The 25,850-nt window shown below is 40.0% G+C and overlaps 2 protein-coding genes across 2 annotated transcripts in view; one reads left to right on the forward strand and one right to left on the reverse strand.

Annotated features, from left to right (window-relative positions):
- Window positions 1-673: 673 nt before the first annotated feature.
- nt5dc1 (5'-nucleotidase domain containing 1) overlaps window positions 674-25,850 on the forward strand; it is a 125,394-nt gene continuing 100,217 nt past the window's right edge. Inside the window, exons 1-6 of the mRNA XM_008398592.2 lie at window positions 674-1,151; window positions 4,433-4,524; window positions 8,214-8,285; window positions 8,367-8,476; window positions 9,764-9,843; window positions 9,951-10,032. Coding sequence (XP_008396814.1) covers window positions 1,059-1,151; window positions 4,433-4,524; window positions 8,214-8,285; window positions 8,367-8,476; window positions 9,764-9,843; window positions 9,951-10,032 — 529 coding nt within the window. The 5' untranslated portion in view covers window positions 674-1,058. The remainder of the gene's footprint in view (window positions 1,152-4,432; window positions 4,525-8,213; window positions 8,286-8,366; window positions 8,477-9,763; window positions 9,844-9,950; window positions 10,033-25,850) is intronic.
- Window positions 10,486-15,457, reverse strand: col10a1b (collagen, type X, alpha 1b). Its single transcript, XM_008398590.2, has 3 exons — window positions 15,312-15,457; window positions 14,780-14,909; window positions 10,486-12,525 (listed from the first exon to the last, which is right to left on the reverse strand). Exons 2-3 carry the CDS (start codon window positions 14,892-14,894, stop codon window positions 10,670-10,672), a joined length of 1,971 nt encoding a protein of 656 aa, XP_008396812.1. The 5' UTR covers window positions 14,895-14,909; window positions 15,312-15,457; the 3' UTR covers window positions 10,486-10,669.

Consider the following 25,850-nt stretch of genomic DNA (forward strand, 5'->3'; position numbering starts at 1 on the left):
CGTAAGTGAACCATGTACTTTAAACAAAAGGTAATATTCCCTGGGTGAAATTCCCAGGGTGGCGTTGTTGAGCAACTTAATTGGGTTTGAAAACGGAAATTGAAATTCCACAAAATTTCTGAGTTCCATCTAGTGTCGCGACATTTGTTTCGTTTAAAACTCGGATTTCTCCTAACTTCTGTACTAGATTGCTGTGCTTTATTGGGTTTTTAAAGAATACAGTCTATTTTTAATATTGTAAATAAAGTATATTTTGCACACAACTTCTGTTTTGTCATTTGAAGCCAGACCTACCTGGGTACTTTTATTAGGGAGACCCTAGGTTATTTAACATCGATCACAATCCGGGTTCTTCCCCCGTGTAACATATGTATTTACAGAATGTTTTTCACACAGTATATTTTCATTTAGATACATAATTACATTTCAGATACATAATTTCCTTTTGCAAATACATAAACGCAAAGCTTTAAACTTTTATAGCCACTTGAAAGTAACTTGGTGTGAATCAAACTTAAGCCGCATGTAAGCTTTTATTTTGAAAGATTGTAAAGGAAGGCGCAGTAACGCCTTGTTCCATCGCGCTCCATTCCCTCAAACTTAAATTTAAAATACTAGATAATTTTAAAATAGTTTAATTAAAATGAACCTACATGATATTTTACATAGTTTTGTTTCTTCTCTCCAATAAAGAGCACATAAATTATTTTTGCTCAGGAGCTTATAATTCATGTGTTATGGTTTCGTCCGGAAGTGTTGCACGCTGTCGGCTGTCCACTGACAGGCTGGAGTTCAACTTTTGCCTCCATATGGAGAACTTGCAGCCATTAACGTCTCACTAAGCAGACTTTGAGGTTACCAGAGAACAGTGTGCTTGTTTCAGCGGTTCCTTCCGAGCAGAGTCACAGCGGAGCGGCAGCAGAGCCCGGTCCCGCCCCCGCTGTCTGTCCGTCAGTGTCACCGTCACATACTCGGTGCTGTACAGCCGCGCGCGACTTCTCGCTCCCGAGCGTTTCTTTTTTTCTCCCTCCCACCTTTGCAGCTTCAGCACCGCGACAATGTCCGAATACTTCAGCCTGTCGGACTGCGACGTCATCGGCTTCGACCTGGACCACACGCTGTGCCGCTACCATCTGAAGGAGACCTCCAGGGTAAGTTCCGCTTTGCTAGTACATAACTGGACGGTGGCAGCGACGGTTCGACCTGTCCTCGCGCATTGTGCCGGAGAAATGCTCAGTGGTTAGCCTGCTCTGGCTCTGGCTCGTGCCCAGAGAGCAGGCAGCTGGGAATGGATGTCGGACGCTCTGTGCTTTGATGTGTGTGCGTGGTGAAGCGACACTGCTGCAGTCACTTTGCGTGACTCACAGGTTGGAGCGTCGGCGTCTCGTGTATGGGTGACTTTGAATCCCCCTTAGGCCGAGCTGGAGATTTTGGCTCCCGTAGAGAACAGCTGGACCATCGCAGGTTCTGTTGGTGGCCTGCGGTTTAATCAGGCCTGGGGTCCATTTTCACCCTGTTAAGCGCAATTTCTCGTGCATCTTGTTTGCATGCTGTAGAAACACAATAATGCCAAATAACGACCTTCTCAACGGCATCCTTGTAAATGTACCCAATGCACATGAAATAGAATTTGTATGATGATTTTTCCCTAGAAAGTATCATGTCGATAATGACTCATACACTGTATGCAAGCTCAGAATGTTGTAAGTAGGTCTGGACTGGAGTTATCATGTATTTACTTTGAGACTTCAACTGCATATTGTTTTTCCCTTTAAACCCTCACATGAACAACTTCTCGGATTCAGGAAGAGCAGTGTGGTTTTCATCCTGGTCGTGGAACACTGGACCAGCTCTGGTGTAGAGCTGTGCGTGGGAGTAGGCCTGTCACGATAAATCAATTAATCGCAATTAAACTTATCGACCTCATTTTAATTATCGGCTTTATTGTCTCTTCCTGTCTTTTTTTTCTTTCTGTTGATGACATGGAATGAAAAAATGCTCAACTCCGGTTCTCTTCCTTAGTGTAATGTCCAGCGCACACTACACGAGTTGTTGGCGGACTTCCGGGCCATTTTCAAAACCTGACAGAAATCCTAGGCATAACGTTGGATCGGGTTCTGGTGCCGTGTGGTGTCCAGACACATGGGCACAGAATAACGGCTCCAAGTCCAGTTAACTAATTTTAAAACCAGGCATTAATCAGTGCTTTACTAGAATCTACCTGTGATGCATGTAGCTAGAGTCAGCGTAAAGTCCTGACTGAATAAAAATCATTATAACCTGTTTATGTCACGTTAACGAAGAACAGCTGAAACCGGGTCTATCAACTGAGGTAGCAATTTGGCTCCAAATCCTCCCCTTGTCATTTCTATATTCTTTGCACAAAATGTTGAATAAACATTAATGTTGTTTCCACATATCATCTCCAATGTCCGCTGGACTTGCACCGTGTCAGCTGTTTGGGATTCCCCTCCATAATTTCCCCTCAGAAAGCACTGAAGAGAATCCGCGCTTTCTGATTGGCTACCTGTCACATTCAACGGGCTGCATTGACGCTTCCAGTCGGAGGAAAACCCTGATTTAGATCGGAACGGGCACGACGATCTGCCGTAACACACCACACACTGCAGGATGATGGGTTACGAAATCACCAGCGGCCAACGAACTAAGATTGTCATAAGGAGAAAATAGGGGCAAAAAAATCATGTAATATGAACTAATGCTCTAGTAGTCGGATGTGCTCATCTTCTCTATTTAAATCTAGTGATTACTGAAGGACAATATAGTAAACAGACGTCATAATCTGCACTCTTTTGGTTGAATGCAGTATTTATTTCCACTTTGGCTTTATGTTGTTTAGTTTTTATTCAAGTACGTTTTTTGTTAATGGAGACTGAGAATCCATTTTATTTTTGTTTTTGGTTGTTTTGTTTATTTAGTTTATTAGTTCCTGTGTTATGTGTTTTTTTGAAAATAAAGTGTATGGCAGGAAATCGCATGCATTATTAGTCATTTCCATTAAATCAGTGTCAAAGGTCTCAAAACAATATTATCGTTTAGCGCAATAATTTTTTAGACAATCGCTCTGCAAAACTTATCATGACAGGCCTACGTGGGAGTTCACCCAACTGGTCTACATGTTGGGTGACTTTGAGAAGGTGTTTGACCGTGTCCCTCGGGGAACCCTGTTGGGGGTCTCCTGAGTATGGGGTACCGGGCCCTTTGATACGGGCTCGTTTCCGGTGAAGGTTGGACTCCGCCAAGGTTGCCCTTTGTCACAGATTCTGYTCATTACTTTCGTGGACAGAATTTCTAGGCGCAGCCGAGGTGTTGAGGGGATCCGTTTTGGTGTCCTCAGAATCGCATCTCTGCTTTTTGCGGATGTTGTGGTCCTGTTGGCTTCATCAGGGCGTGATCTTCCTTGAACGTGCAGTTTCCAAGCTTCCACCACACAGAGCAGCCTTCCTTTGTGGGAGCCAGAACAACCTTCCTCAGATTGGCAAACACCCAGTGGAACTGTGCTTCTGATTAGCTTATTAGACAAGTTACAGTTATCAGTGCAATGCTGGTAAAAACATTGTTAAAAGTTTAATAGAGGAGCATTGTTGAGATGTCTCTTTAACTGATGTCGCCCTGTCTGGTCATTTTTCTGTTATGTTTGAAAGTACAGACTCCATTGACCCTCGTAGCAAAACGGCTACTATCACATAGCATTCTTGTACTGAGCACACTGCAGAAACATTTAATCAATTATACTTCTCCCCGCCTTTATTCTGTAACCTTGTAGATGAGTTGGCAGATGACTTCCATTCTAAAATTTCAGATATAATTGATTCCATTTCTTACATTAAAGTGAAGATCATGGGTTTGTGTTGATTTTAGCGGTTTATGAGGAGCTTTAGACTAAACGGGAGACTAAGTCCCCATACTCCAAAAATATTACACCTCTTTCATTGTCATGGTACGTCAAGACATGGTTCTAAAAACAAAAAAAGGTAATAAAATATGCAAAGTAACTTTACAAAATAAGTGTCACAAAATAGTGCACGATTATGAAATAAATAAATGACAATAAAATCAATAAATGAATTAAAAAAAGGTAAAAATAATTTGAAAAAAAAAATTTGTTTCATTTCATGGGATTATTGATAAATATGCATCTTCATCTTGATAAAGATGAAATTATTATTAACATTTATTTTGAATGAAAAGGTTCTCCATAGCAAGGCATTGCTGTGCCCTCCTTTATGAGTGTTTTTCAAAAATAAAGTCGCACCTCTGGTTCAGGTTTGATTCACACATTAAGTTGCTTTCCAGCAGCTATTAAAGTTTAAGACTTCAATGGAGGGTACATTTTTGTAGTACATTTAATTATTTCAAGACGGTGCTGTCCACTTTCTGACTTTCTCCTTCCTCCTTCCTGTGTTTACAGCTCATCTATGAGAGCTTTGCCAGGTATCTGGTGGAGCATAAGGGATATGACAAGGACCTCCTGAATCTGACTCCTGCTACCTGGGATTTCTGGTGAGTGTCCTTTTGCAGGAGGTTTTTAGCTTGCAGGGGAATCTGGCACACATGTATAGATAGGCCTGTCGCGATAAATAATAAATCAATTAATCGCATGATAAATTAAAATGATCAACCTCATTTTAATTTATCGGCTTTATCATTTCTTCCTGCCTTTTTCTCTGTCTATTGATGACATTGAATGAAAAAAGGCTCAACTCCGATGCTCTCCACTGACCTTCCCGTCCTCATTCCCTTAGTGTAATGCTCAGCTCACACTACACGATTTTAGAATTGGCGGCTGATCGTCGGCCCATTTTCAAAAACTAGCCGACAAAAATATAAGTATAATGGGTTCGATCGGGTTTAATCGTGCCGTGTGTTCAGCCACACGACAAGAGCAACACGCCACACACGAACCAATTTCTCTCACCAACATTCAGATTTCAGACAGAAAATCCTGTAAAACCCACTATGTCAGACGTGAATTTAAAGGAAACGAACACAGCTGAATGAATGGCTTTGTTATCATTACAACCTATTTATGTCACATTAACGATGAATAGCCGAAATGTTCAACTGCTGTAACAATTTCGCTCCAACTCCTCTTCTTGTCATTTCTGTGGATATTCCTCTCACGAAATGTTGAATAAACAATGATGTTGTTTCCACATATCATCTCCGATGTCTGCTGGACTTTGGGCTGGGCTGTGTCAGCTGTTTGGGATTCCCCTCCGTGCTTTCCACTCAGAAAGTTTCTGATTGGCTACCTGTCACATTCAACAGGCTGCGTTCTCGCTCCCAGTCGGGGAAAACCCCACACACTGCAGTGATAAACTGGCCAAGACAATCCAACATGTTGAATATGCCCGATTTAGATCGGAGCGGTCCCGACGTTCTACCGACTGGACCCGATCAGCCGTAACACACCACACACTACGGGATGATCGGTTACGATCGCTGGACGTTCTAAGATTGTCGTAAGGGAGAAAATTGGAGCAAAAAATCATGTAGTGTGAACTGGGCTTAAGGAGGAGTGAACTATTAGATCAGATAGTGGGATATCATATTGTGATGGCCAAATCCATGGCAACACTCTAAAGACAGAAGTTGGTAACTTTTATGCACAATTAATTTTTTTATTCAAACACAACAACACTTTAGTTTCAGTAAAACGTTTATTAGTTGATTTGGATACATTTGTTCTTTTTGTTAGCGCACACATTTAGTTGACGTGTATTTATATCAACTTTAAAGTTTAATTTGCTTGCTTAAGATGACCTTTTGTGTTTTACCGGTACTTRCCTGCCTTGGAGTGGCCAGACAAAAGATGGGGGCCAGGGCTCAGCAGGCTTAAATGCTGATTGGACTATACCACTAGTTCCTGCTGGCAGTGGAAATTTGTAGTTTCTTTGTTTAGATAAGTTTTGTATTTAAGTAAATATTAGTATTTAAACTTTAATATTATTTCAATATTTTCATTTTGTGAGTTTTTAGTTTAGCCAAACTTAGCTGTACTGTTATTTGTTCTTGTGTTTAATTGTATTGTGTTTAGTGACCCGTATTGTGTCCTAATTGATCTGATCAGCCAGTATATAAACYCTTGTGTGTYATTTCTTTGTGAGGTCAGTTATGTTTGTTTGTGCAGCCAGTTTGTTTCCATTTTTGCCTGAGTTCAGTTTTGTTTCTTTGACCTCTTTTATGAGCTCAGTTCATCTTTTTGTCATTTTATAATCTTAATATCTTGTGACTTCTCCTGTTTTTAACTCGGTCCATCACAATATGCTCATCTTCTCTATCTAAATCTAATGATTATTGAAGGGCAGGATAGTATACAGACTTCATAATCTGCACTCTTTTGGTTGAATGTAGTTTTTATTTCCTCTTTAGTTTTATGTTGTATTTAGTTTTTATTCAAGTGCGTTTTTTGTTAACGGAGACTGAGAGTCAATTTTATTTTTTGTTTATGATTGTTTTGTTTACCAGTTCTGGTGTTTAGTGTTTTTTTGTTTTGTTTTTGTTTTGCAGAATATCGCTTGCATTATTATGTCATTACCATTATATCAGTTTAAAATGGTCTTCAAACAATATTTAGTTTATTGCAATCATTTTTGAGACAATTAATCGTCCAGAAAAATGTGACAGGCCTACGTATAGAACACCAAATGGATTTCAAGATTACAGGTGCATTTCAGTTCATAGATTCACCACACAGGGTGGTATAGCCCCAGGATTCCTTTCAGTTAGATTTAGGAATGCATGATATGTAGACATAAACATCGGTATCAGCCAATAGCAGTCCTTTTTTAACATATTTGTATAGATCTGAAAAATAAAACTGAGCCGATATTAACAACTGATATTTATTTCCATCTTGTTGTTTTTTGTTTCTGGAGCGGAAGGGAGAGGATAGGTCATGTGATATTTGTTTGGTCATGTGACAGTGATGCAGCAAAATATTGTGGGGAGTTTAGCTGAAGCAGAGGTGATGTCAGTGGAACATAATATATACAATACACAGCAATATTAGTATAAGAAATGTTCATATTGGTACATTTCTAGTTAAATTAGACAATTAAAATCTAAAGTTCTGTTACTCAAACAATTTTAATATATTAATTTTGATTCAGTTTTCTATTTTGCAGCAGTTCACAACTGCAAGCTCGGGGCACTTTACAAGACAGACAGAATCTATTTAAACACAGAAACAGTTTCATGTAGAGCTTGTCTGGTGCTTGTTTGTCACAAGCCAAACTGGCCACAACAGGAAATTTAAAGTCCCTTGATCCAGTTGTTGAATTATTCACAGCCTGTTTCAATGTGTTTAAATAAAATTAATTATTTTTTTTACCTGGGTCTATGCAGAATATTTTTAAAGGGAGTGTGTAAAATGGCAGGCTGACTACATTATGCACAAAGGAAAAAACAGTCATCATGTTTGAATGTTTTAATCAGTCGAATGAAAAATGTATTTATGTTGTATTTAAAAATAGTGTTTCAAACACGTAAAGCTTCTTTGTTACAATTGTCTGAACAGTTGCATTGAAAATTAGCCAATAACAAAATGTAGGTGACTTCCACAAAGATAATTATATCAAAAAGAATTTTACATCATTTTTTCCCCACATTTGGAGCCAGTTGGTGAAAACACTCATCTTTACCAGATATGAAAATTATGTTGCTAACAAAGTAAGATGTATGGAATGGTTTATATAGATTTTATTGCCATCTGGGAAAAGTATTTTTCTTAATTCTTTTATGTGTTGTTTTAGTTGAAAATATTTTTAAATACGGTGCTGACAACTTTTTTTTTCATTGGAACTTTAAAGAATAAGGTGAATACACACAAACCCACCAGTATCTATCACATCTACTGATGCTGAAATAGAACCAATCCACTTTCTGAGTGGAGTTTGGTTTCTCCTCATACTATTATGTGGTGTAAGCAAATTTACTGTTATTTAGTACATTTGCTTACAATTTAGTCTTATAATAAATAATGGCAATAATTAACTTTATTTGATAAAAGGATAAAAAAAATCATTAAGTCTCTAGAACATAAAACAGTGTGGAATGTTAATATACCTACTAAACACCTGTAAAATGCTAATAATCTTGCACAATAACCAAACTTCCTACAAATAGCAACATACTACTGTTTGAGATGGCTGCTTGGTCTTATTTTTAAATTTCCATTTTGTTTCCAGTTTTAAGGGGTTGGTGGTGGATCTGGAGGACGGAAACATTGTGAAGTTGGCTGAAGATGGCACTGTTTTAAGGTATGCTTATTTGTCATAAAATGTATATTTAGATCCCAGTAAATTTTGAAAAGTATTTCTGGATGTTTCTTGCTTGAATAGGGCAACGCATGGAACCAACGACCTCAGCACAGAAGAGCTCATAAAACATTATGGACCAAAACGGGAGTGGAAGCACTTCAACAGCCTAAGCACATCCTTTACAAGATCAGGTGAGATGGTTATGTTGTAATTTATCTTTGAATTAAGTTCTGTCCGTATGTGACCCACAGCTTTCCTGTCAAACCTTAGTTGTTCTATCTTTCACCTCAGTCATAGACTCTTCTACTTCCACAAGCTTATCTTCAACCAAATCAGGAGATGCTGGCCCACCTGAGTAACAAGGGTAGCACATCTCAGGACCCCTGCAGTTTGCATATTATTGTGGAGTTGGAGTTGAAGATGCTGTCATGCACCTACTTCAAGAAACTCATTGTCCTCTGGGCAAAGCAGGCAGCCCTGTGAGGATCATGTTCTGTGATTTCTCCAGTGCATTTAACACAATTAAGCCCAATCTGCTCTGTGAGAAACTCCAGAAAACAGGTGGAAGCCTCAACAATCACCTGGATCTATGACTACCTCACAAACAGACCACAGTTTGTGAGACTGGAGGACTTTGTGTCTAACCAGGTGGTCTGCAACACAGAAGCACCAGAGGGCACTGTGCTCTCATAATTCCTTTTCACTTCAGACTTCCAACACCAGTTCAACTCGTATGACTCTGCAGTTGTCGGTTGTATCAGAGATGGGCAAGAAGCTGAGTACAGAGAGTTGGTGGACCACTTTGTGCCATGGTGTGGGAACAATTGTCATGTCTTGAATGTAAACAAAACAGAGAAGATTGTAGATTTCAGGAGAAACGGGGTTGGATCAAACCCTATTTCCATCATGGGAGAAGAAGTGGAGCTGGTTGAGGAACATAAATACCTCGAAGTTCATCTGGACAACAAACTGGACTGGACACACAACAATGAGCTGTTGATAAGAAGGGACAAAGGAGACTTCTTGAGGAAGCTAAGATCCTTCAAGGTTTGCAGCAAGAGGCTGCAGATGTTCCATCAGTCTGTTGTTGAAAGCCTCATCTCTTCATCTGTTGGGCCGCAGCATCAGAACCAGGGCTCTAGAAGAGCTTAACAACCTGATTAAAAAGTCTGGTTATGTTAAGGGAACGAATGTAGAACCTGTGGATATGACTAATCAAAGAAGGATTCTTCATAAAACCAAGAAAATTATGGACAACCCTGACCATGTCTTCATGAGACCGTCTTCAGTCAGAGGCTTCTTCAAGTTACCTGTAATAAAGACTGCTACACGATATMTTTCCTGACAACAGCCATCACTATCTACAATAACTCATTGAACAATTGAATTAATATGAGTTACAACCACGTTTTATTTCCCTTTGGGGTAAAATATTTTTGAATGAACTTGAATAACTGTTATATGTGTATTTTTTGCAGCAAAATACTACTTCTATGACAATTACTTTGATCTTCCGGGGGCTCTGCTCTGCGGAAATGTTGTGGACATGTTACACAAGGTAATGTGTGTTTTAGTAACTACAGGGATTTTTATCTGTAGATCCATTTTTAAGAACAAATCTGAATAGTTTTGTATCAACCCAATTTTTTCTCCCATTTTTGACAGCGGGGAAATGAGGTGAACTCCAACTTTTGGAAAGACATGTTGGCTGCCATTGACCATAATTACAATACATCTGCGTTCAAAGGTACCCGGTTTATCTTAAATATACTCATAGTTCAATTAATGACTTTGACAAAAGATGAAACAAACGCAAAGATATTTTTCAAAGTCGTACTTTTATTTCATGTTTTTCTCAGTAACTGGTACATAACTTAACACATCCAATGGGATATAGTTACAAAAAAAGCAGTTTGAAATTCTCCTCCAATGTTCTGTTTGTAGTCACAGTGCTGGCGTAAATGTGCTGATCTTTGATAACATATATTAGATCAGTTTTGCATATTTTTGTTTGTAAATTTAAAGGAAATCCTTAAACAAACAGAAATAAAAAAATGAACACAAATAAAAAAGTATCTGTAAATGATCCCGGTAGCTGTAGAGCACCACTTAAGAAATCTTCCAATATCATTCTGTGTTTTTGTTTCATTTCTAAGTCATAGAGTGAATGGGAAACAAGGATACATTTGGGGCCTAAATGTTTTTTTTTTAGRAAAATTGTATCTCAGATCATTGAGTAATTTTTTACCCTTGTCATTTTGAGTGAGGTTGGCAAATGGTAAAACAGATTCACAATCTTTATTTCAATTTGTGTAAACTGATCTATTTCTCTGAGCAGTTTAATGTTTTTTGTAAGGTTTTGAGGTTTACAGGGATTCATTAAATCACGTTGAGGCAATCAAGAACCCAGAGAACCCACAGTGAACATTGTCAGCAGCAAATATACCATTGCTTTCCTCATCGGGAACTTGGACATAGACTCTGTCCCCTGGGTGCAGCATAAAAACAGCACTGCCTGCCATCTGATCCAAGAAACCCTTGTTGTATTCATCATAGATGAAAACCGTAGGCTCCTCATTTTTGTAGAGGGCCACCAATGCATTTGCACCATTGACATGCACGTGGAAGCTAAAATAGTAAAGACCTGGGATCTGACAGGTGAATACACCGCTGTGGGGGTCATAGTGGTTCTCTCCATTGTAAAGAACCTGGTTGAAAGCAATAGGAGTTCCAGCAGGGGGGTAGGCCATGGTCAGCACAGCACTAAAGGCAGACATGGGAGCCTTCATCACTTCATGAGGCATCACAACCTCATGGGACTTGATTGGCATGCTTTTTTCATGGTGGTAGACCACCTCTCCTGGGGGACCAGGTGGACCAGGAGGACCAGCTGGACCAGGGAGACCATCATGGCCACTCTGACCTGGAGGTCCTGGGGGACCCATAGGACCAGAAATTCCCTTAGCTGTCAGGCCTGCTGGACCAGGTGGACCTGGGAGACCTGGGTGTCCCTTAAGTCCAGGGGGGCCTGATGGACCAGGGGGGCCAACTGGTCCTGATTCTCCTGGCAGTCCAGGTTCGCCGCTTTTACCTGGTGCTCCTGGGGCCCCTGTGTGTCCTTTAAGTCCAGGTACACCATTTGCACCAGGACTTCCTGGAGGGCCACCATGGCCTTGTGAACCCTTTGGACCCTGCGCCCCATTATGACCTGGAACTCCTGGGGGACCTACTGCACCAGGAACACCTGGTTTTCCGGTAAAGCCTTGTGCTCCCTGCTCACCCTTGGATCCTCTTGGGCCTGGTGCACCAACCATACCAATATCACCTTTGGGTCCTACTGGCCCTGACTCACCCTGAAATCCTCTTGCACCCTGTGGACCAGCTGGGCCTATAGGACCAGGACCACCTGATTGACCAGTAAATCCAGTTGGACCTGGCTCTCCTTTCTGACCAGTGGTTCCTGGACTTCCTGGAGCTCCTCTGGATCCTGGTATTCCGGGTTCACCAGTTTTACCAACACCTGGCATGCCAGGGGAGCCTGGTTGACCAGCAGGTCCCTGTGGACCTTTGGGTCCCATAGGTCCGGGTGTACCTGGGGTACCATTCTGGCCTGGTTTTCCTGGTGCTCCTACACCTGGAGGTCCAGTGTGGCCCTTAAGACCTGGCAAACCCATTGGCCCAGGGGCACCATCCCTTCCTGGCATTCCAGCCTTACCAGGTTCTCCTGGATAGCCAGGGGAACCAGGCTTGCCAACTCCAGGTTTGCCAGGCATGCCAGATGGGCCCATTGGCCCAGTTCCACCTGGTGGACCCTGGACCCCAGGAACACCAATACCTCTCTCTCCTTTTGGACCAGGAAGACCAGGGATACCAGGGTGCCCCTTCAAACCAGGTTCTCCTCTGTGACCCATTGGACCCGGAAGCCCTGCTGGTCCAGATTTTCCAACAGCTGAAAGTCCAGCAGGTCCAGGGGTTCCAGGTGTACCGGGGGCACCTCTTGGTCCCATTGGTCCAGTTGCACCGTTTAATCCTCTTTCACCAGGTGCACCAGGGATTCCGGGCTTTCCAGGAGCACCTGGGGTACCAGGTTTGCCAGCCTGAGAGAGGCCATGGGCTCCAGGTGGTCCTGGTGGGCCCCGAGGTCCTGTGTGTCCAACACCCCTCTCTCCAGGAGGTCCAGATGGTCCCATTGGTCCTGGTTCACCTGGGGGTCCTGGAGGACCTTGTGGTCCTGCAACAGCTAAAGAATAGAAGAAAAACAACAAAGCATTAGTCTGGTGGTACATCATAATACCAATAACCAATAATAAAAGCATCACCAACCACTTTATACAAGGAATTAATCAGGTCAAATGCAGATATATTTTGCAGGTGTTTTCATATGTTGAAACCTTTGACTTTTCTTGAAAGATGTAAAATACTAACTACGGCACATCTTGAGCAAAACGCCACTCCCTATGATTATAGAGTGGGTTGTGATGATGGCTGTGTTTTTTCCCTAACCCACAACCTTCATAGGAAAGCTGATATGTACACACCAACCAGCTCACATGTTCTTGTCTATTGCACATCCATGTGCCTGCACTGTAGTGCACTCCTTCATTTTCTACACTGAAAATATAGCTACTTTTCCTCATCACCAGCATCACTTGCTTACAGTTCTCACCATGAGTCGCAGGTACATGCACTAAGCTCACACACCTAATATTATCCTCTAAATTGTTTACCATAAAACTGAAAATCATAATGTGACAGATCTTATTCTCATTCTATTTTCTGTTTAAATATGTGAGCTCAATTTCTAAACAAGTGAGATCTTGGGAGCCAAAGATAAAAAGTACCCAATTAATCCTGTGCAACATTGGTTCATTTCAATTAAAAAATAAAATATTTGACCTCTTTAATATATATATATATATATATATAGTTAAAAAGGAATTAAATGTTTGTTGAATTAAAAGGTTGATGCTGTACTCTGACTTTAAAACTACTATGCCAATAAGCTTTAAGATTTGTATAAGTAACAGTCTGCATTCGTGAAAACTGCTAAAATATTCTATTTATCAATAAATCAGAATTGGCAGAAAAGGGTTTGTCATTGTAGTAAAGAGTCTTTTGAACCAGTGTTTAGAGAAGAAATCACTCTGACAGAGCTGTCATTTTCCAACCACATGACAACTGCTGCCTGAATCCTCTCAGAAGATGTTTATGCCAGAATCGGAGCTCTTGGCAGGCAGCAATACCACAAACTGAAGGTGATGATACTGGCCCCAGTGGCTGACCTGGACTTGGAACTTTACTGACTTGGGAACAATGACTACTCTCCTGTGTACTTTGTGTCAGGCCTTTATGTCTCAGCTGATCTGCCATAGTTACAAACTATTCTGATTTAAAACAAGATGAAACATTTATTAGACTCAACTTATGAGATAATTTCTTTAAGCTTGTGGTGGGATTTGGAGACCATGAGGCCTTTGGGTGGAGCAGGGCTGCATCTGTTTTGTCGATTTTTCTAGTTCAAGCCCTCATGCTTTATTTGCAGTTATGTTCTTCTAGAGACTTACAGTCAAACCACATCAACAGCTCTGTAAGTGCTGAACACAACTTTTGAATCATTAACTTGAGTGATAAAATATATTATTAGACATCTAACAAGCAGTTGCGTCATAGCGACTGATGCCTTGTTCTTTTGTTCTTTATTTTATTGCTTTACCAAAAATGACAGCTCCCTTGTTAGTCTTTTTATTCTTAGCACAAAAGCTCTCTAACAGCCTTACCCCACCTAGCAGGTGTAGCACAGGAGCTGAGTTGATCTGCTAGGTGGGCCTTAATAACGTAGGGTGGCACAGACATGTAGGAGCCAACAGTTTGACTCGGTGTGAATAGGAGGTGTTTTACTGAAAGCTAATCGTTCTAGGGGTGATGGCATTAAGGAGGATAATGATTTGATTTTACAGCTTACTGAGAACTTCTATGGATGAGAAGTGTTTTTACTGGGTTTGGTTGGGTTATTTAGGAAATTTAGAAGAGTTTAAGAAGTTAGAGTTTGAATTACACTTTACAGTTTAACTCGCATTAAGTTCAGCCATAAAGTGCTTTCATAAAGACCTAGTGGACTACTTGGGCTTTGGACTTCCATGCTTTTAGTGGAGAGAAGTAGCTTAAGTTCTTTAGTGAACTTTCTGAAGACATATTTAGAACTACTTGCTCACAAATGTGTCATTCCTAACTTTTCTTTTCTTAATGGTTCTACTTGATTGGATTTGCCGGACCCAGCATGGAGCAGACGGAGCCTGAAACCAGCTCAGAGTTACTTGCATTGTCCACTAAGCTTGACCTGAGATGACTCATCTGTTCTTTTGCAACAGACTTATTGATTTATTGATTGTAGCAATACCATAGCAATACCATTCATCCAACAGCCATTTCCAGCACTACAGTGTGATAAACGTCTGCAAGGGTAAATAAAAAGTGCAAGACTTGAAATGACTCACAGTGACTCTTCACGGGGTAGGGGACCTTTGTCACTTTTGGCGCATAGTATCTCTCGGGGGTTCCCTCAGCCAAGGCCAGGAGGACAAAAAGGAGGCTTGTTACCCTCAAGTCCATCTTGTGAAGCTAAACCTGAACATACAAAGAGGAGAGAAAGTAAACAAATTAAAGATGTTGATTTCTGCTGCATCTTTTGTGTTTTATGTCAACCAGCATAAATGGAAAAATAACTTGTAACAGCAGTGTTAAAGATGTTCCCCAAACAATGGCAAAATCAGGTATTTCATAAACCAGTCAACCCTCAAAAATGTGACTGTTTGAACTCTGAAAATGTTAATGTTGCCTTCTGGTGGATGCTGAGCACATATGTCAGCAAGCATTGCACAGTAATGCTTCTACTTCTGTAAATTCAAACAAATGCTTCATCAAACTTACTCTACCTCCAACCATGAGCCCTCCCTGGGTTTAGAGCCAGCCAGCAACTGGGAGTCTCCCTCAGCTTCATGTAACGACCCGAAATCAAGGTCAACTTACCGTGAAGGTTTACGCTCCAAAGAAACAAGTAGTGGGGAAGGGGATAGGGGTGTCAGGAGGCTGCTGTCCCAGCACAGTACTTGTATATCCTTAGACGTAGAGTGGGTCTGCCAGTGTGAGTGGCAGCTGCTGCTTCCCAACACCCTGGGCTCAAGGTTTTTATACTGAGCTGTTCTCTGGCATCATGGAATCATCTACCTCACACGGAAGACCCTCCCTGCTCTGATGTCATTTTTAATGATGGGTGCCATGTCCCAAAGAGGCCTGTCACTTCAGAGTGACGGTTCTTCCTCTCTTCCATCTTCCCTCCCTCCTTCCTCTGCCTGCTGTCTGGTTCTTTCTGCCTGTGTGGAGTAGCGCAGGGGAGATTCTCCCTCTGGATGACTTGATCTCTGCTACTGTTCATCTGGCTTTCAGTCTCATTTGACTAGTTGTCCACATCAGATCTAGGTTTCAAAAATCCCTCTATTTTCAGGTTTGACTGACTTAGAATTCCAGGTTTAGTGTTTTTTTTCCTTTATAAATGCACAAACAGTTTTATTTTTGTTGTGTAAAACCAGGCCCTTATTGACCAAGTGGTCTGTCTCAGAATGTGTTTCTGGAAAATTAAAGGCTGTGAGAGTCTGACACTGTTTTCTTCTTGTCTGAAGACACTGCAGGATGAAACCCACACTAAACATCTTTTCCCCACATACTATGTTTTCCAGCTTTGCTTTAATCACATATTTTGACCTGTAATTTCAAAAATTGATCTTTCTTGCTGTGCTTGTAGAGACAATCGAATGATCTATATACAGGCTTGAATTTCACATCAAAAGGTGCGAGTCCTAGGCTGTGCAGAGGGAAGAACAGTTCAATGTTCAGACACTAGGAGGCAGAAGTGAGGTTTCGTCAGATGCTTCTCCACTTCACCCTGATGACAAATAGAAGTGTAGATCACAGAGGCTTCTGAATATCTCTTTACATGAAATTAGATATTAAACATATAATAAAATAACAAAAAATTAAAATTTAAGAAGCAGGATTTTTGATAAATAATTTTAAGCTCTGTGTACATCTGTGGTGTCGATGCAGTAAGCTGCTTCAAACTGAAGTTTGTTTATGGCTTCAAGAATCAGATCAGATGATGAAACTGAATTGACTCCTATGTTTTTTCTGTGTCTCTTTTGGTTTCCTTTCAGGAATGTCCCCAATGTCACTATGTCCTGGTCCCAATACTCGCACTGCACTCTACAGTGCAGTGTAGCGTATGGACTCAGTCAAAGTGCACATAAGGGTTTGAATTAGCTGGTTACAAGCATGCAAACATTTGACAGTTGTGACAGTACGCCCCTCTGTCGTAACCTTTACATCCAAAATGGCGGGACTGGTCACTATTTGTGCTGCTAAAAAGTACAACTACAATAACAAACAACCAAATACATTTTAAATATACACCATAGGTATTTTTGCATTCCAAAGTTATTGCTGGAGATATTTGATTATCCAAATTTCGTTCTGACCTGTTGAATACAGAGCAAAATGTTACAAGAAATTCATAAGAAACACTGACATCAATTTTATTCCACTCCCTGGAGAAGTAAACATTTGTTTAAAAATCATGATATCTCTAAAGAAAATAAGAACCAAATACCCTTCTATTCCATTCCCACAAAAAATGAAGATATTAATTTTATAATTATGTACAAAGTTTTCCCTGTAATGACTTTCTGCATTAGAAATTCAAAATAAATATCAATTCCTGTGCATTTTGTGACTGAGATTTTGAAACACTMCACATTTTTTCAATTGCAACTTTATTTGTTTTTAGAAAGATTTTCAAAAATGGATATTGTACAAGCAATCTATTCAATCTTTAATTTTTATTATAATAAAATTAGCTTTTCCTAACAGGGGATAAAGAGTTAAATTATGATATTAGCGATCTAATCCTTTGGTTAAGTTTTAATTCACAAATATCGCTTTCTAAAAATCACCTCCATTTTTAAGTGAAATAATTTAACGATTTTGTTTAAACATTGCAACATCACAAAGCCCCGTCTTTGTCAGTATGATGATAGCTTTGAAATAGATTTGAAATGTGTCTTGCATTTGTAAAATTTTGTTTTACTTTCCTTGCAATTAGTTTGACTGTTATTTCTTTTTTCTGCTCAGTTTATCATATCAAACTTTTGTGTTACTAATTGTGTGCCTTGTCATACTTTTTTTTTAAATTCCTATAAAGATGGAAGAAAAACAAGAAAACATTTCCATAATTCTGCCTTTTAGTTAAAAGGCAGAATGTCACATGCAGTATTGAATTGTGGATAATACACGTTGCCCAAGTCCGCATGGATGCAAGCTTAGCATGAGTACAGGAACCCAACTCATGCTAAGTTCCCAACTCAAGTAGGAATGGATGTAGGAAATTAGGACACACTACGCTCACAAGATGAATATGCATTTGAAGGACACAAGGACGGAACAAGGGTCAAGGTCCTCCTCAGTGGAGCATAAAGACCCAGGAAGGAAGAAAAACCAAAACACTATACATGCTTGCTACAGATAACGCCATTTATTAACTATTCACTGTTATAACTTAAACTCAAATCACAACACCACTTAGGTTTTTTTAAAATTATTAAACAGTTATATTTGCTTCCTAGAAAATGTAAATGTCTAAAAAATAAAGGACTTTGTGGCCATAACATTTCTATGATAAGTCTCATTCAGTTAAAGGGAAGATTTCTGACTTTACCATGAAACCATAAAGAAGATGGTGCAAGACTGTTCAGAGTATGTAGGCGTATTCACAGAAAGTTGAGCGGACGGACAAAAGTTTATTTCGCTGTCTTTCCTCTGCCTAAATCCCCCAGAATGTCATTTGGTTCAGGATTGGTGTTCAGTGAAATTATTCATCGTTCTATTGGACACATCGCAGTATAAATTGTTGATTTATTCGTCAAACTTGTCAGTATGTTAGAGTATCTAAAGTAAGTAATTTGTTGAAACAAAATCAGAACTTCTGCCTTAGAATGGCCAAGTCTCTGTTATTCCTCTGTCAATTTGATACAGTAGGAVCTTCYACACTTCCCATATCTGTGTCCTCTGTCACTTTTATCAGCAGTTAAAACTGTTTAGTCTGTTGTTAACATGTGGTGACCTGTTTTTCAGAGCCGCCTTTAAACGCAACATGAACGTTACGACGCTCGCGCTGCGTTTCGACCTGTGTGGCAGTGAAGGAGACCTGCTGCTGCTGGGCAGAGCTGCTCAGGTGTTAGAATCATGGCAGCAAACCAGCAAAACGCAAAGAACTTTTCACAGTTTTTCCCCCCAAACTAACCGACTGTTGAGTAAAGCTGTTGGATGCAAGTAAAGTTAGCTAAAAGATGACTAGCTAATATCAATACAGCACCTTAAGCTTGTTAACAAGTAGCTTGTAGGGTACTGGTGTTGTTGTCTATATTCAGCTACGATTCATTTTGCCCCCCAAAAAGTTGACCGCCCCCCCCCCCTTTGTTCGTCTGGAGCTGGGGCTGAGAGTCTCTAAGAATCCACCCCTCTTCGCTCACACACATCGTTCAACCTGACAGCTAATTGTAAATCACAGGGGGGCCCAGAAATAGTTTGGAAACCACTGAATTAGGTTAAAAACTAATCTCATATTCTTCGTTTGTGTCATCTGGTCTCACACCTAGTGACTAGTAACTGTGTATAAATTGCTTAGACCGCATTTGGTGACATGATTTGTGGCTAATAGATTATTGCCAAACTAACAGATGGGTTGTTGCTCATCTGTATCGTGTAAAAGTCAAAACTGGCCCAAATCTACTTTTGGAAGCCTTTTCCTCTTCTTAACTGCATCATTTAATCTCCTACCAATTTGGCAGCCGCAGATGAACTTACTGAGCTGTATGGCATCCTTGGTAAACTCTCTGAATGAAATGACAGAGTAGGCTGGGGAGTGGAGTCGACATTTAACACGTTTCTCAGCTGCAGATACGACACTACTTCTCACCATGAAAGTGGCTGTGACCACAGTGTGGCATCAGCAGGTTTTATTTCCCCCAGGCATTTATTTATTTGTTTTAAATCTGTTCTTGGTATGTCAGAATTATTACCTCTGCATCTATATCTGTCTATCGTGAGGTTTAATGTAAACGGATACTTAGTTTTTGGGTTAGAGCTTTGCATGGCAAAATGCAGTCGGTGCACATAAACATGTAATTGGGGCCGGAGATGAACCGTGCAGAATGTTTCTCTGACACGGGGCGATGTGGAATCTCCAAGCCTCCATCTCCTGGTGTGGGTCGGGCTGGGTGGTATTCCTGGGAAGGGTCCACCGCTCTAACCATTGTTTTGCTCCTCCAAACAGCTGAACATGCTGCAGTTTTACTACAGACGTGACATAATGCTCCTTCAGACACTTTAATGAACCCTAATGATGATTGAACTTGTGTTGCAAGATGCCCAGCCTCTGTTTTCTGCACCACATTTAAAATATTCATCAAACATATTTTCCATGTGTAGCAAATGACTAATGACCATCTACCTGCTTTTTATTACCATAGCATAATGTTTTTATTTAAACATGAAGAGATTTTTCTAGTGTTTTTACACTTTTTCTAGAAAAGGTATATGGTCCTTTTGTGGTCATACTTGTGATTTTCTTTGCCTGTTGTGACTTTCTCACCACTCTTTGAATGAGGCTTATATCATGATTTTGTCTTGAAATCGTGGCCTTAACATAATATACTGCAGTCAGTCTCATGTGAACAACTTTAAATTATGAAATTTGTCATGTCGGATTGTAAAATCACGGTGGTCTTATAAGTGTAAGTGTAGTATAAGTGTGCTTTTTTATCTTAACATAATATAAAGCATAAAAGTTGAACCCAGTTACTTCCAGCATTGTCATGTTCTGGCATGGACTAAACTCCTTAATGGAACAACCTGGTCCTTCAGTATACTCAGGTGACCTCATAGTGTAACCAATAACTCACTTTTGAAATATTTAAAATTTAAATGACCACATTTACTTTTCCTTCTTCACATGCTGAGGACTTTGTCATTTTGACTGAACACCACCTTTGTACACACTGTGATGTCTGGTGCAAAGATGTTAACAGTGCATCTTTGAAAGGATTTAAGTTAAATGATGGATCATCTGGGATTTAGCCAGCATGCTGTGGCTTGTTTATGGTTTATCTTGCTCAGTAAAGCTACATTACTTACTGCTGCTGATTAGAAACATCTCCCATCTCAGTTGAGCTGACACTTCAAGAATTAAAAGTTATTTATTTAGTGTGATTGTGGAAACATTACAACTTGAGCCTTGGTCTTCTGTATCACAGTTTTCTCTTTTAGCCTTTACTTTGACTTCATTTGGTCCAAGAGGTTTGAGGACATCCTGGAGCCAGAGTGAAAGAGGAAATAATTGCAGGTTGATGAGCTGCAGCCTGTAAAGGAAAGCATGAAGCAGCAGCTAAAGATGGCGTGTTTGAGTTGGAAAGTGACAGAAGGTTAGATTTTGCGTTTTAATAAATCCAGTGTCACACAAAGGCATGAGAACTTTATGAATGGAAAGTCTAAAGCTGGACCTCCTGGCTGCAATGGCTGCAATTATGGGGACTCAGAGAGAAAAATCAAGGTTGGAAGCTTGACTAACTTGAGGCCATATGAAATTCAACATAGGACCCAAAAAGCTTTTCTTAAGTTCTTTTTGTCTAAGTCAGTCATTCTAAATTTATGATCCATGTGAAACCAGAATGAAAAGCTCCAGATGTTGAACTCTCAAGTTACCAAATCAGATTTTGCTGTGATTTTAGGATTTATTTTAGGAGCAGGTAATGAGTGCTAATTATCTTAATCAAAGCAGGAGAGCCATAAAGACCTTTTCATTTTTACAGCTCCTCCCACTTCAGTTTAAATTCCCCCAGCTAAGAGTAGATGTTACAATGTGTCTCTCTCAACAACTCGTGAAATGTGTTGATTTCCCACATCTGAATTCTCAGCCAATGTTACGATAAAAAAACAACACAAGGCTAAAAATTGCGGAACAAGTTATAAATATATAGAAATTAATGAAGCAATTTGGTGTATAACTGCAAAGTGTGAATTTATTTATTTATTCATTTTACATTTCTGCAAACTCTCCATAACTTTGGCTTCTATTTAAGGGTAGTATAGGAAGTCCTAATATCAAACCAATTTGCACACAGCATGTAAAAGACACAATGAACATGTGGAATGCGCTTTGGTTAGGTGGGACCAAAGTTGTTTTGTCCACATAGAAATCACTGTGGGGTCAGGAAACGATTCCCCTAAACCAGGGGTGGACAACTCCAGGCCTGGAGGTCCGGTCTCCTGCAACTTTTACACGTCTCAACTTCAACACACCTGAGTCAAATAATGAGGTCGTTAGCAGGACTCTGGAGAACCTGACTGCACTGAGGAGGAGATTCAGCTGTTGGATTCAAGTGTGTTGGACCAGGGAGACATTAAGAGTTGCAGGACACCGGACCTCCAGGACCAGGTCCACTGTTCACACAAAAAAAAKAAACAATAAAAATAACACAATGTTAACCGGTAGCGGTTATGTCCATGTTTTAAATGGTTACAAAAACTTTCCTGGCTTTGCTTCTAATGTTATTTGGCATTACTGAGACCCATAACATGGTACATTTCCATCATAGGTCTGACTAGATTGCACATGACTTGTTATATTTGTGCAGCTTTACAATGTGAGACTTCACAAGGGAACTGCTAGTAACTCGGACATTCTGTTAGTCAAACCCAGGACTAGAAACTTGTTTGTGGTACAGCATGTATTGTACAGAGTTTAATGTTTCCACAATTTTACTGAAATGTAAAACTTTTATCCAGGCTGAGTTCCCTGGGACCAAATAAATCTTTGTTTTCAATGCCAAAAATATCAGTAAAGAGAAATCCACACGCAGCTCTGAGTCACAACAGAAAATGGTCAAATAAAGGTCAGTGATAATGGCATGTGTTGTGCAGAAGAGCTTCAGCCATCACTATAAAACTCTTGTTTTGTCTGTTGTACAAAAAGTTCATAGTCTAACCACCTCCCATGCATTCCCCTGATTGTGTCTCTGGGATGCACAGCAGAGTAGAACCAGCTGCCAACTCACTATGGAGGCGGCGTTAGCGGTAAAAGGTGTTGGAGGCCAAACCCAAAGTCTTAACAGCTCCAGTGCTATTATGTGTGTGTTTTTGTGGAAGAAGTGTTTACCAAATTACGCAGGGCTCAGAATAATTATGGTGCACACAAACAAAAATGGAAAGCAGCTGGAAAAGAAATTCACATTTCGTTACATCAAAAAAAAAAAAATAATAATAATTTAGTGACTCAGCAAAGGAATGAATTTTAATTTCTAGCTAAAGGGTGAAGTCGCAGCAGCCCATCAATGGACAGGCAGCGTGTTTCCTGTTGTTTAATCTTGTTCTGCAGAACTCCCCAGTCCCTAGGGAAGATTCTCCAAACATTATTTATCAGATAGTGATTTTTCTGGGAGGAGATGTTTCTTTGGCCTGAATGTGATGGTCAAAGAGAAACCATTTGGATCAGAGCAGAAGAAGCTAACAAGTCATTCTTTCTTTAAAACCTAGAAAATAAACCACCTAATTAATTGATGGTTCAGTTTTTACAATTGGATCCCTTCATTTGATGCTGAAGCAGACACTGTGCCTTGTGAAAGTACTCCTTGAATCTTGTCTCATGACAAACACAATTTTTATTGTATTTTAATGCAAGGTATTTGCACATCCTTAAAAACTTGACATAATCTCTGTAAAATTAAGGCCTTAACATGTCTTAAGTTAATTAAAAAACTTAAGTGTTAAATACTTTATACGCAGGTCTTAAATTTCATGGTGGCAGGACTATTTAACCATATGCTATGTTTTCTTTTTTTTATCTTGAGCGGGACATTTCTGGCAAAAATCTGAGTCACAAGTAGATATCTTCGATGCATTCTGTGACTTGTGGTGGTTGAGGTTACCAGTAACAAGCTCCTTATATAGCCTTGCTAACTAAATAACTAGCTAAGTTTTTTACCTCAGTCATGGGTAAGTTCAAATTTGTCACCTGTTGGCTGGACAACATTCTACTGGCTCACTTCTGTAACTAACCCATACATACCAGGCTCTGTGTATTCTGTGCTGCAAAGCTTGATACCACGAGAACCTTATGCAGCGCAAGAAACGCACAACTGCTACCTAAACCGACAAACAGACCCCAGAAATGTCACAGTTTAGATGCCCTGGAGTGACTAAAGCACCAACACTAAATTAAGAGCAGTTTTAGTGTGACACAAACTCTGCAGTCAGAGATTTAGTAGATTTTAAACTGGATTTGACCATTGAGCCAGTCTGACCTATTGAAGAATTTTACTGCAATCACTGACCACAATCAGTTGTGATCCTTGCAGGAGTGATGCATTGAGCTCGTAATGTTTGTATATATATATATGTATGTTGTTCCCAGCTGTGTCTAGTTCCCTGATTAACTTTYCTGTGTATTTAACCCCACCTGTTGTCTCTGTCCTTCGTCAGGTCCTCGTCGTTTGCACTATGTTAGTCTATGTCGCATGTCAGTCGTCTCAGTCGTACTGGGAAGTCCTGAGTCAGCTTTGCTCAGTCTGTTTATGGTCAGTTGCTACCAGCGTGAACCTTAGCCTTCCGTTCAACTGTGCCGCCTGTACTTTGACTGTACAGCTCATCGTCATCATTAAATCATCATTTTTTCATCTCTACCTGGGTCATCAACGTTCTCTCTCACCACCATCATCCCCCCACATAATGACAATGACAATGCATGCTGCAAGGAATACCACTGTGTCATTCCTTGTAGCATGACACAGGAATGCTGCAAGGAATTCCTGTGTGCCCCTTTTATGGGCATAAAAGTGGAGAAACTCATGTGGTCACCATCCTCCTCTGACCTCAACCCTACTGAGAACCTTTGGAGTTTCCTCAAGCAGAAGATCTAAGGGTTCATATCAAGATGCAGTTCATATCAAAACAGCTCTGGGAAGGTATTCTGACATCCTGCAAAGAAATTAAAGCAGAAACTATCCACAAACTCACAAGTTCAATGGATGTAAGAATTGTGCAGGTGATATCAAAGAAGAGGTCTGATGTAACTCGGTCTGTTAAGATGTTTTACATTGAAATAGCTTTTGATTTTAGTACCTGTGACCACTTAATGCTGCACATTCAAAGAGTGACCGTTTGCAGTTCTTTATAATCCATAAAATGTTTAGAAAATCTGCAGTGCCTAATAATTTGGAACAGTGCATTTTGAGTTTTTTATTTAAAAAAAAACTGTTCTCATTGGGAGGTTTGTTCAGAAAAAATTTATTTATACTGTAATATATAAATAGTTAATGACTTGAAAATTATACTGACCATCATTTGCATTGACCATTTAGGAAAATCTGGGAAAATATCACTTGCAAAATAATTTGGAACTCAGTGTAATTCAAACAGCTTTCTTAATTTTTTTTTTAAGTTCCCCCAAATTGAGAACAACAAAATGAAGCCTTTACACCAGAAATAAACAGTAGTGAGCTTCTTAAATGGATCTTACAATTAAAAATACAGAAAAGCAATAAAAAATGGAATAAGCATTCTACATTCAATGGTTAAAAAACAATATACAACTTTGCATGAAACATTACTTTAAACGTGTATAACATCTTATTTAACCACATCAAATAAATCGGTGAGCTTAAACTCATTTCACAATGATCAACAGTCTTTCCAGAGAGAAGCAGATTCTCACATCAAACAGTTTATCTTCTCTCTGAACAATACGAGTACAAAAAGAGGCCAAGTAAACAATTCACTAAGCCTACAATCTACAGATTAGTCTGTTATATTTTATATAGCCTGAACCATTGATAGAAGGCAGGATGGATCCATGCTTTCATGTTGTTTCTGATCCTATTATCTGGATATCATAGTAGAAATCAAGGCTCATTAGACCAGGCAACGTTATTTCCTGTCTTCTATCGTCTAATTTTGGTGAGCCTGTGCAAATTGTGGCCTCAGTTTCCTGTTTTTAGCTGACAGCAGTGCCACCCGGTGTGGTCTTCTGCTGCAGTAGCCCATCCGCCTCAAGGTTCGACATGTTGTGTGTTCAGAAATGAACACTGCATACCTCGATTGTCGCGAGTGGTTATTTGTGTTATTGTTGCTGATACATTACCTCGTACCAGACTGGCCATTTTCCTCTGACATCAATAGAGCATTTGTGCCCACAGAATTGCCGCTTACTGGATATTTTCTGTTTTTCAGGCCATTCTCTCTGTAAACCCTAGAGATGGTTATGTGCAGGGGTGACAGTAAGGGGGTACAGCAGGGTACTGCGTACCCCTAAGGATTTAGTGGGGGTTCGCAGTACCTGCAAGAGAGGAGCGGCTGTCWGCTGTAAAGAATCAATGGGTTCACTATGCAGTCCTGAGTTCACCCACTAATCAGCCGTGACTGATTAGTTTCTCAAGAACAATCTAAAACACGACTTAATCAGTTAAT

This window comes from Poecilia reticulata, linkage group LG21, assembly GCF_000633615.1.
Source record: "Poecilia reticulata strain Guanapo linkage group LG21, Guppy_female_1.0+MT, whole genome shotgun sequence".
Lineage (NCBI taxonomy): Eukaryota > Metazoa > Chordata > Actinopteri > Cyprinodontiformes > Poeciliidae > Poecilia > Poecilia reticulata.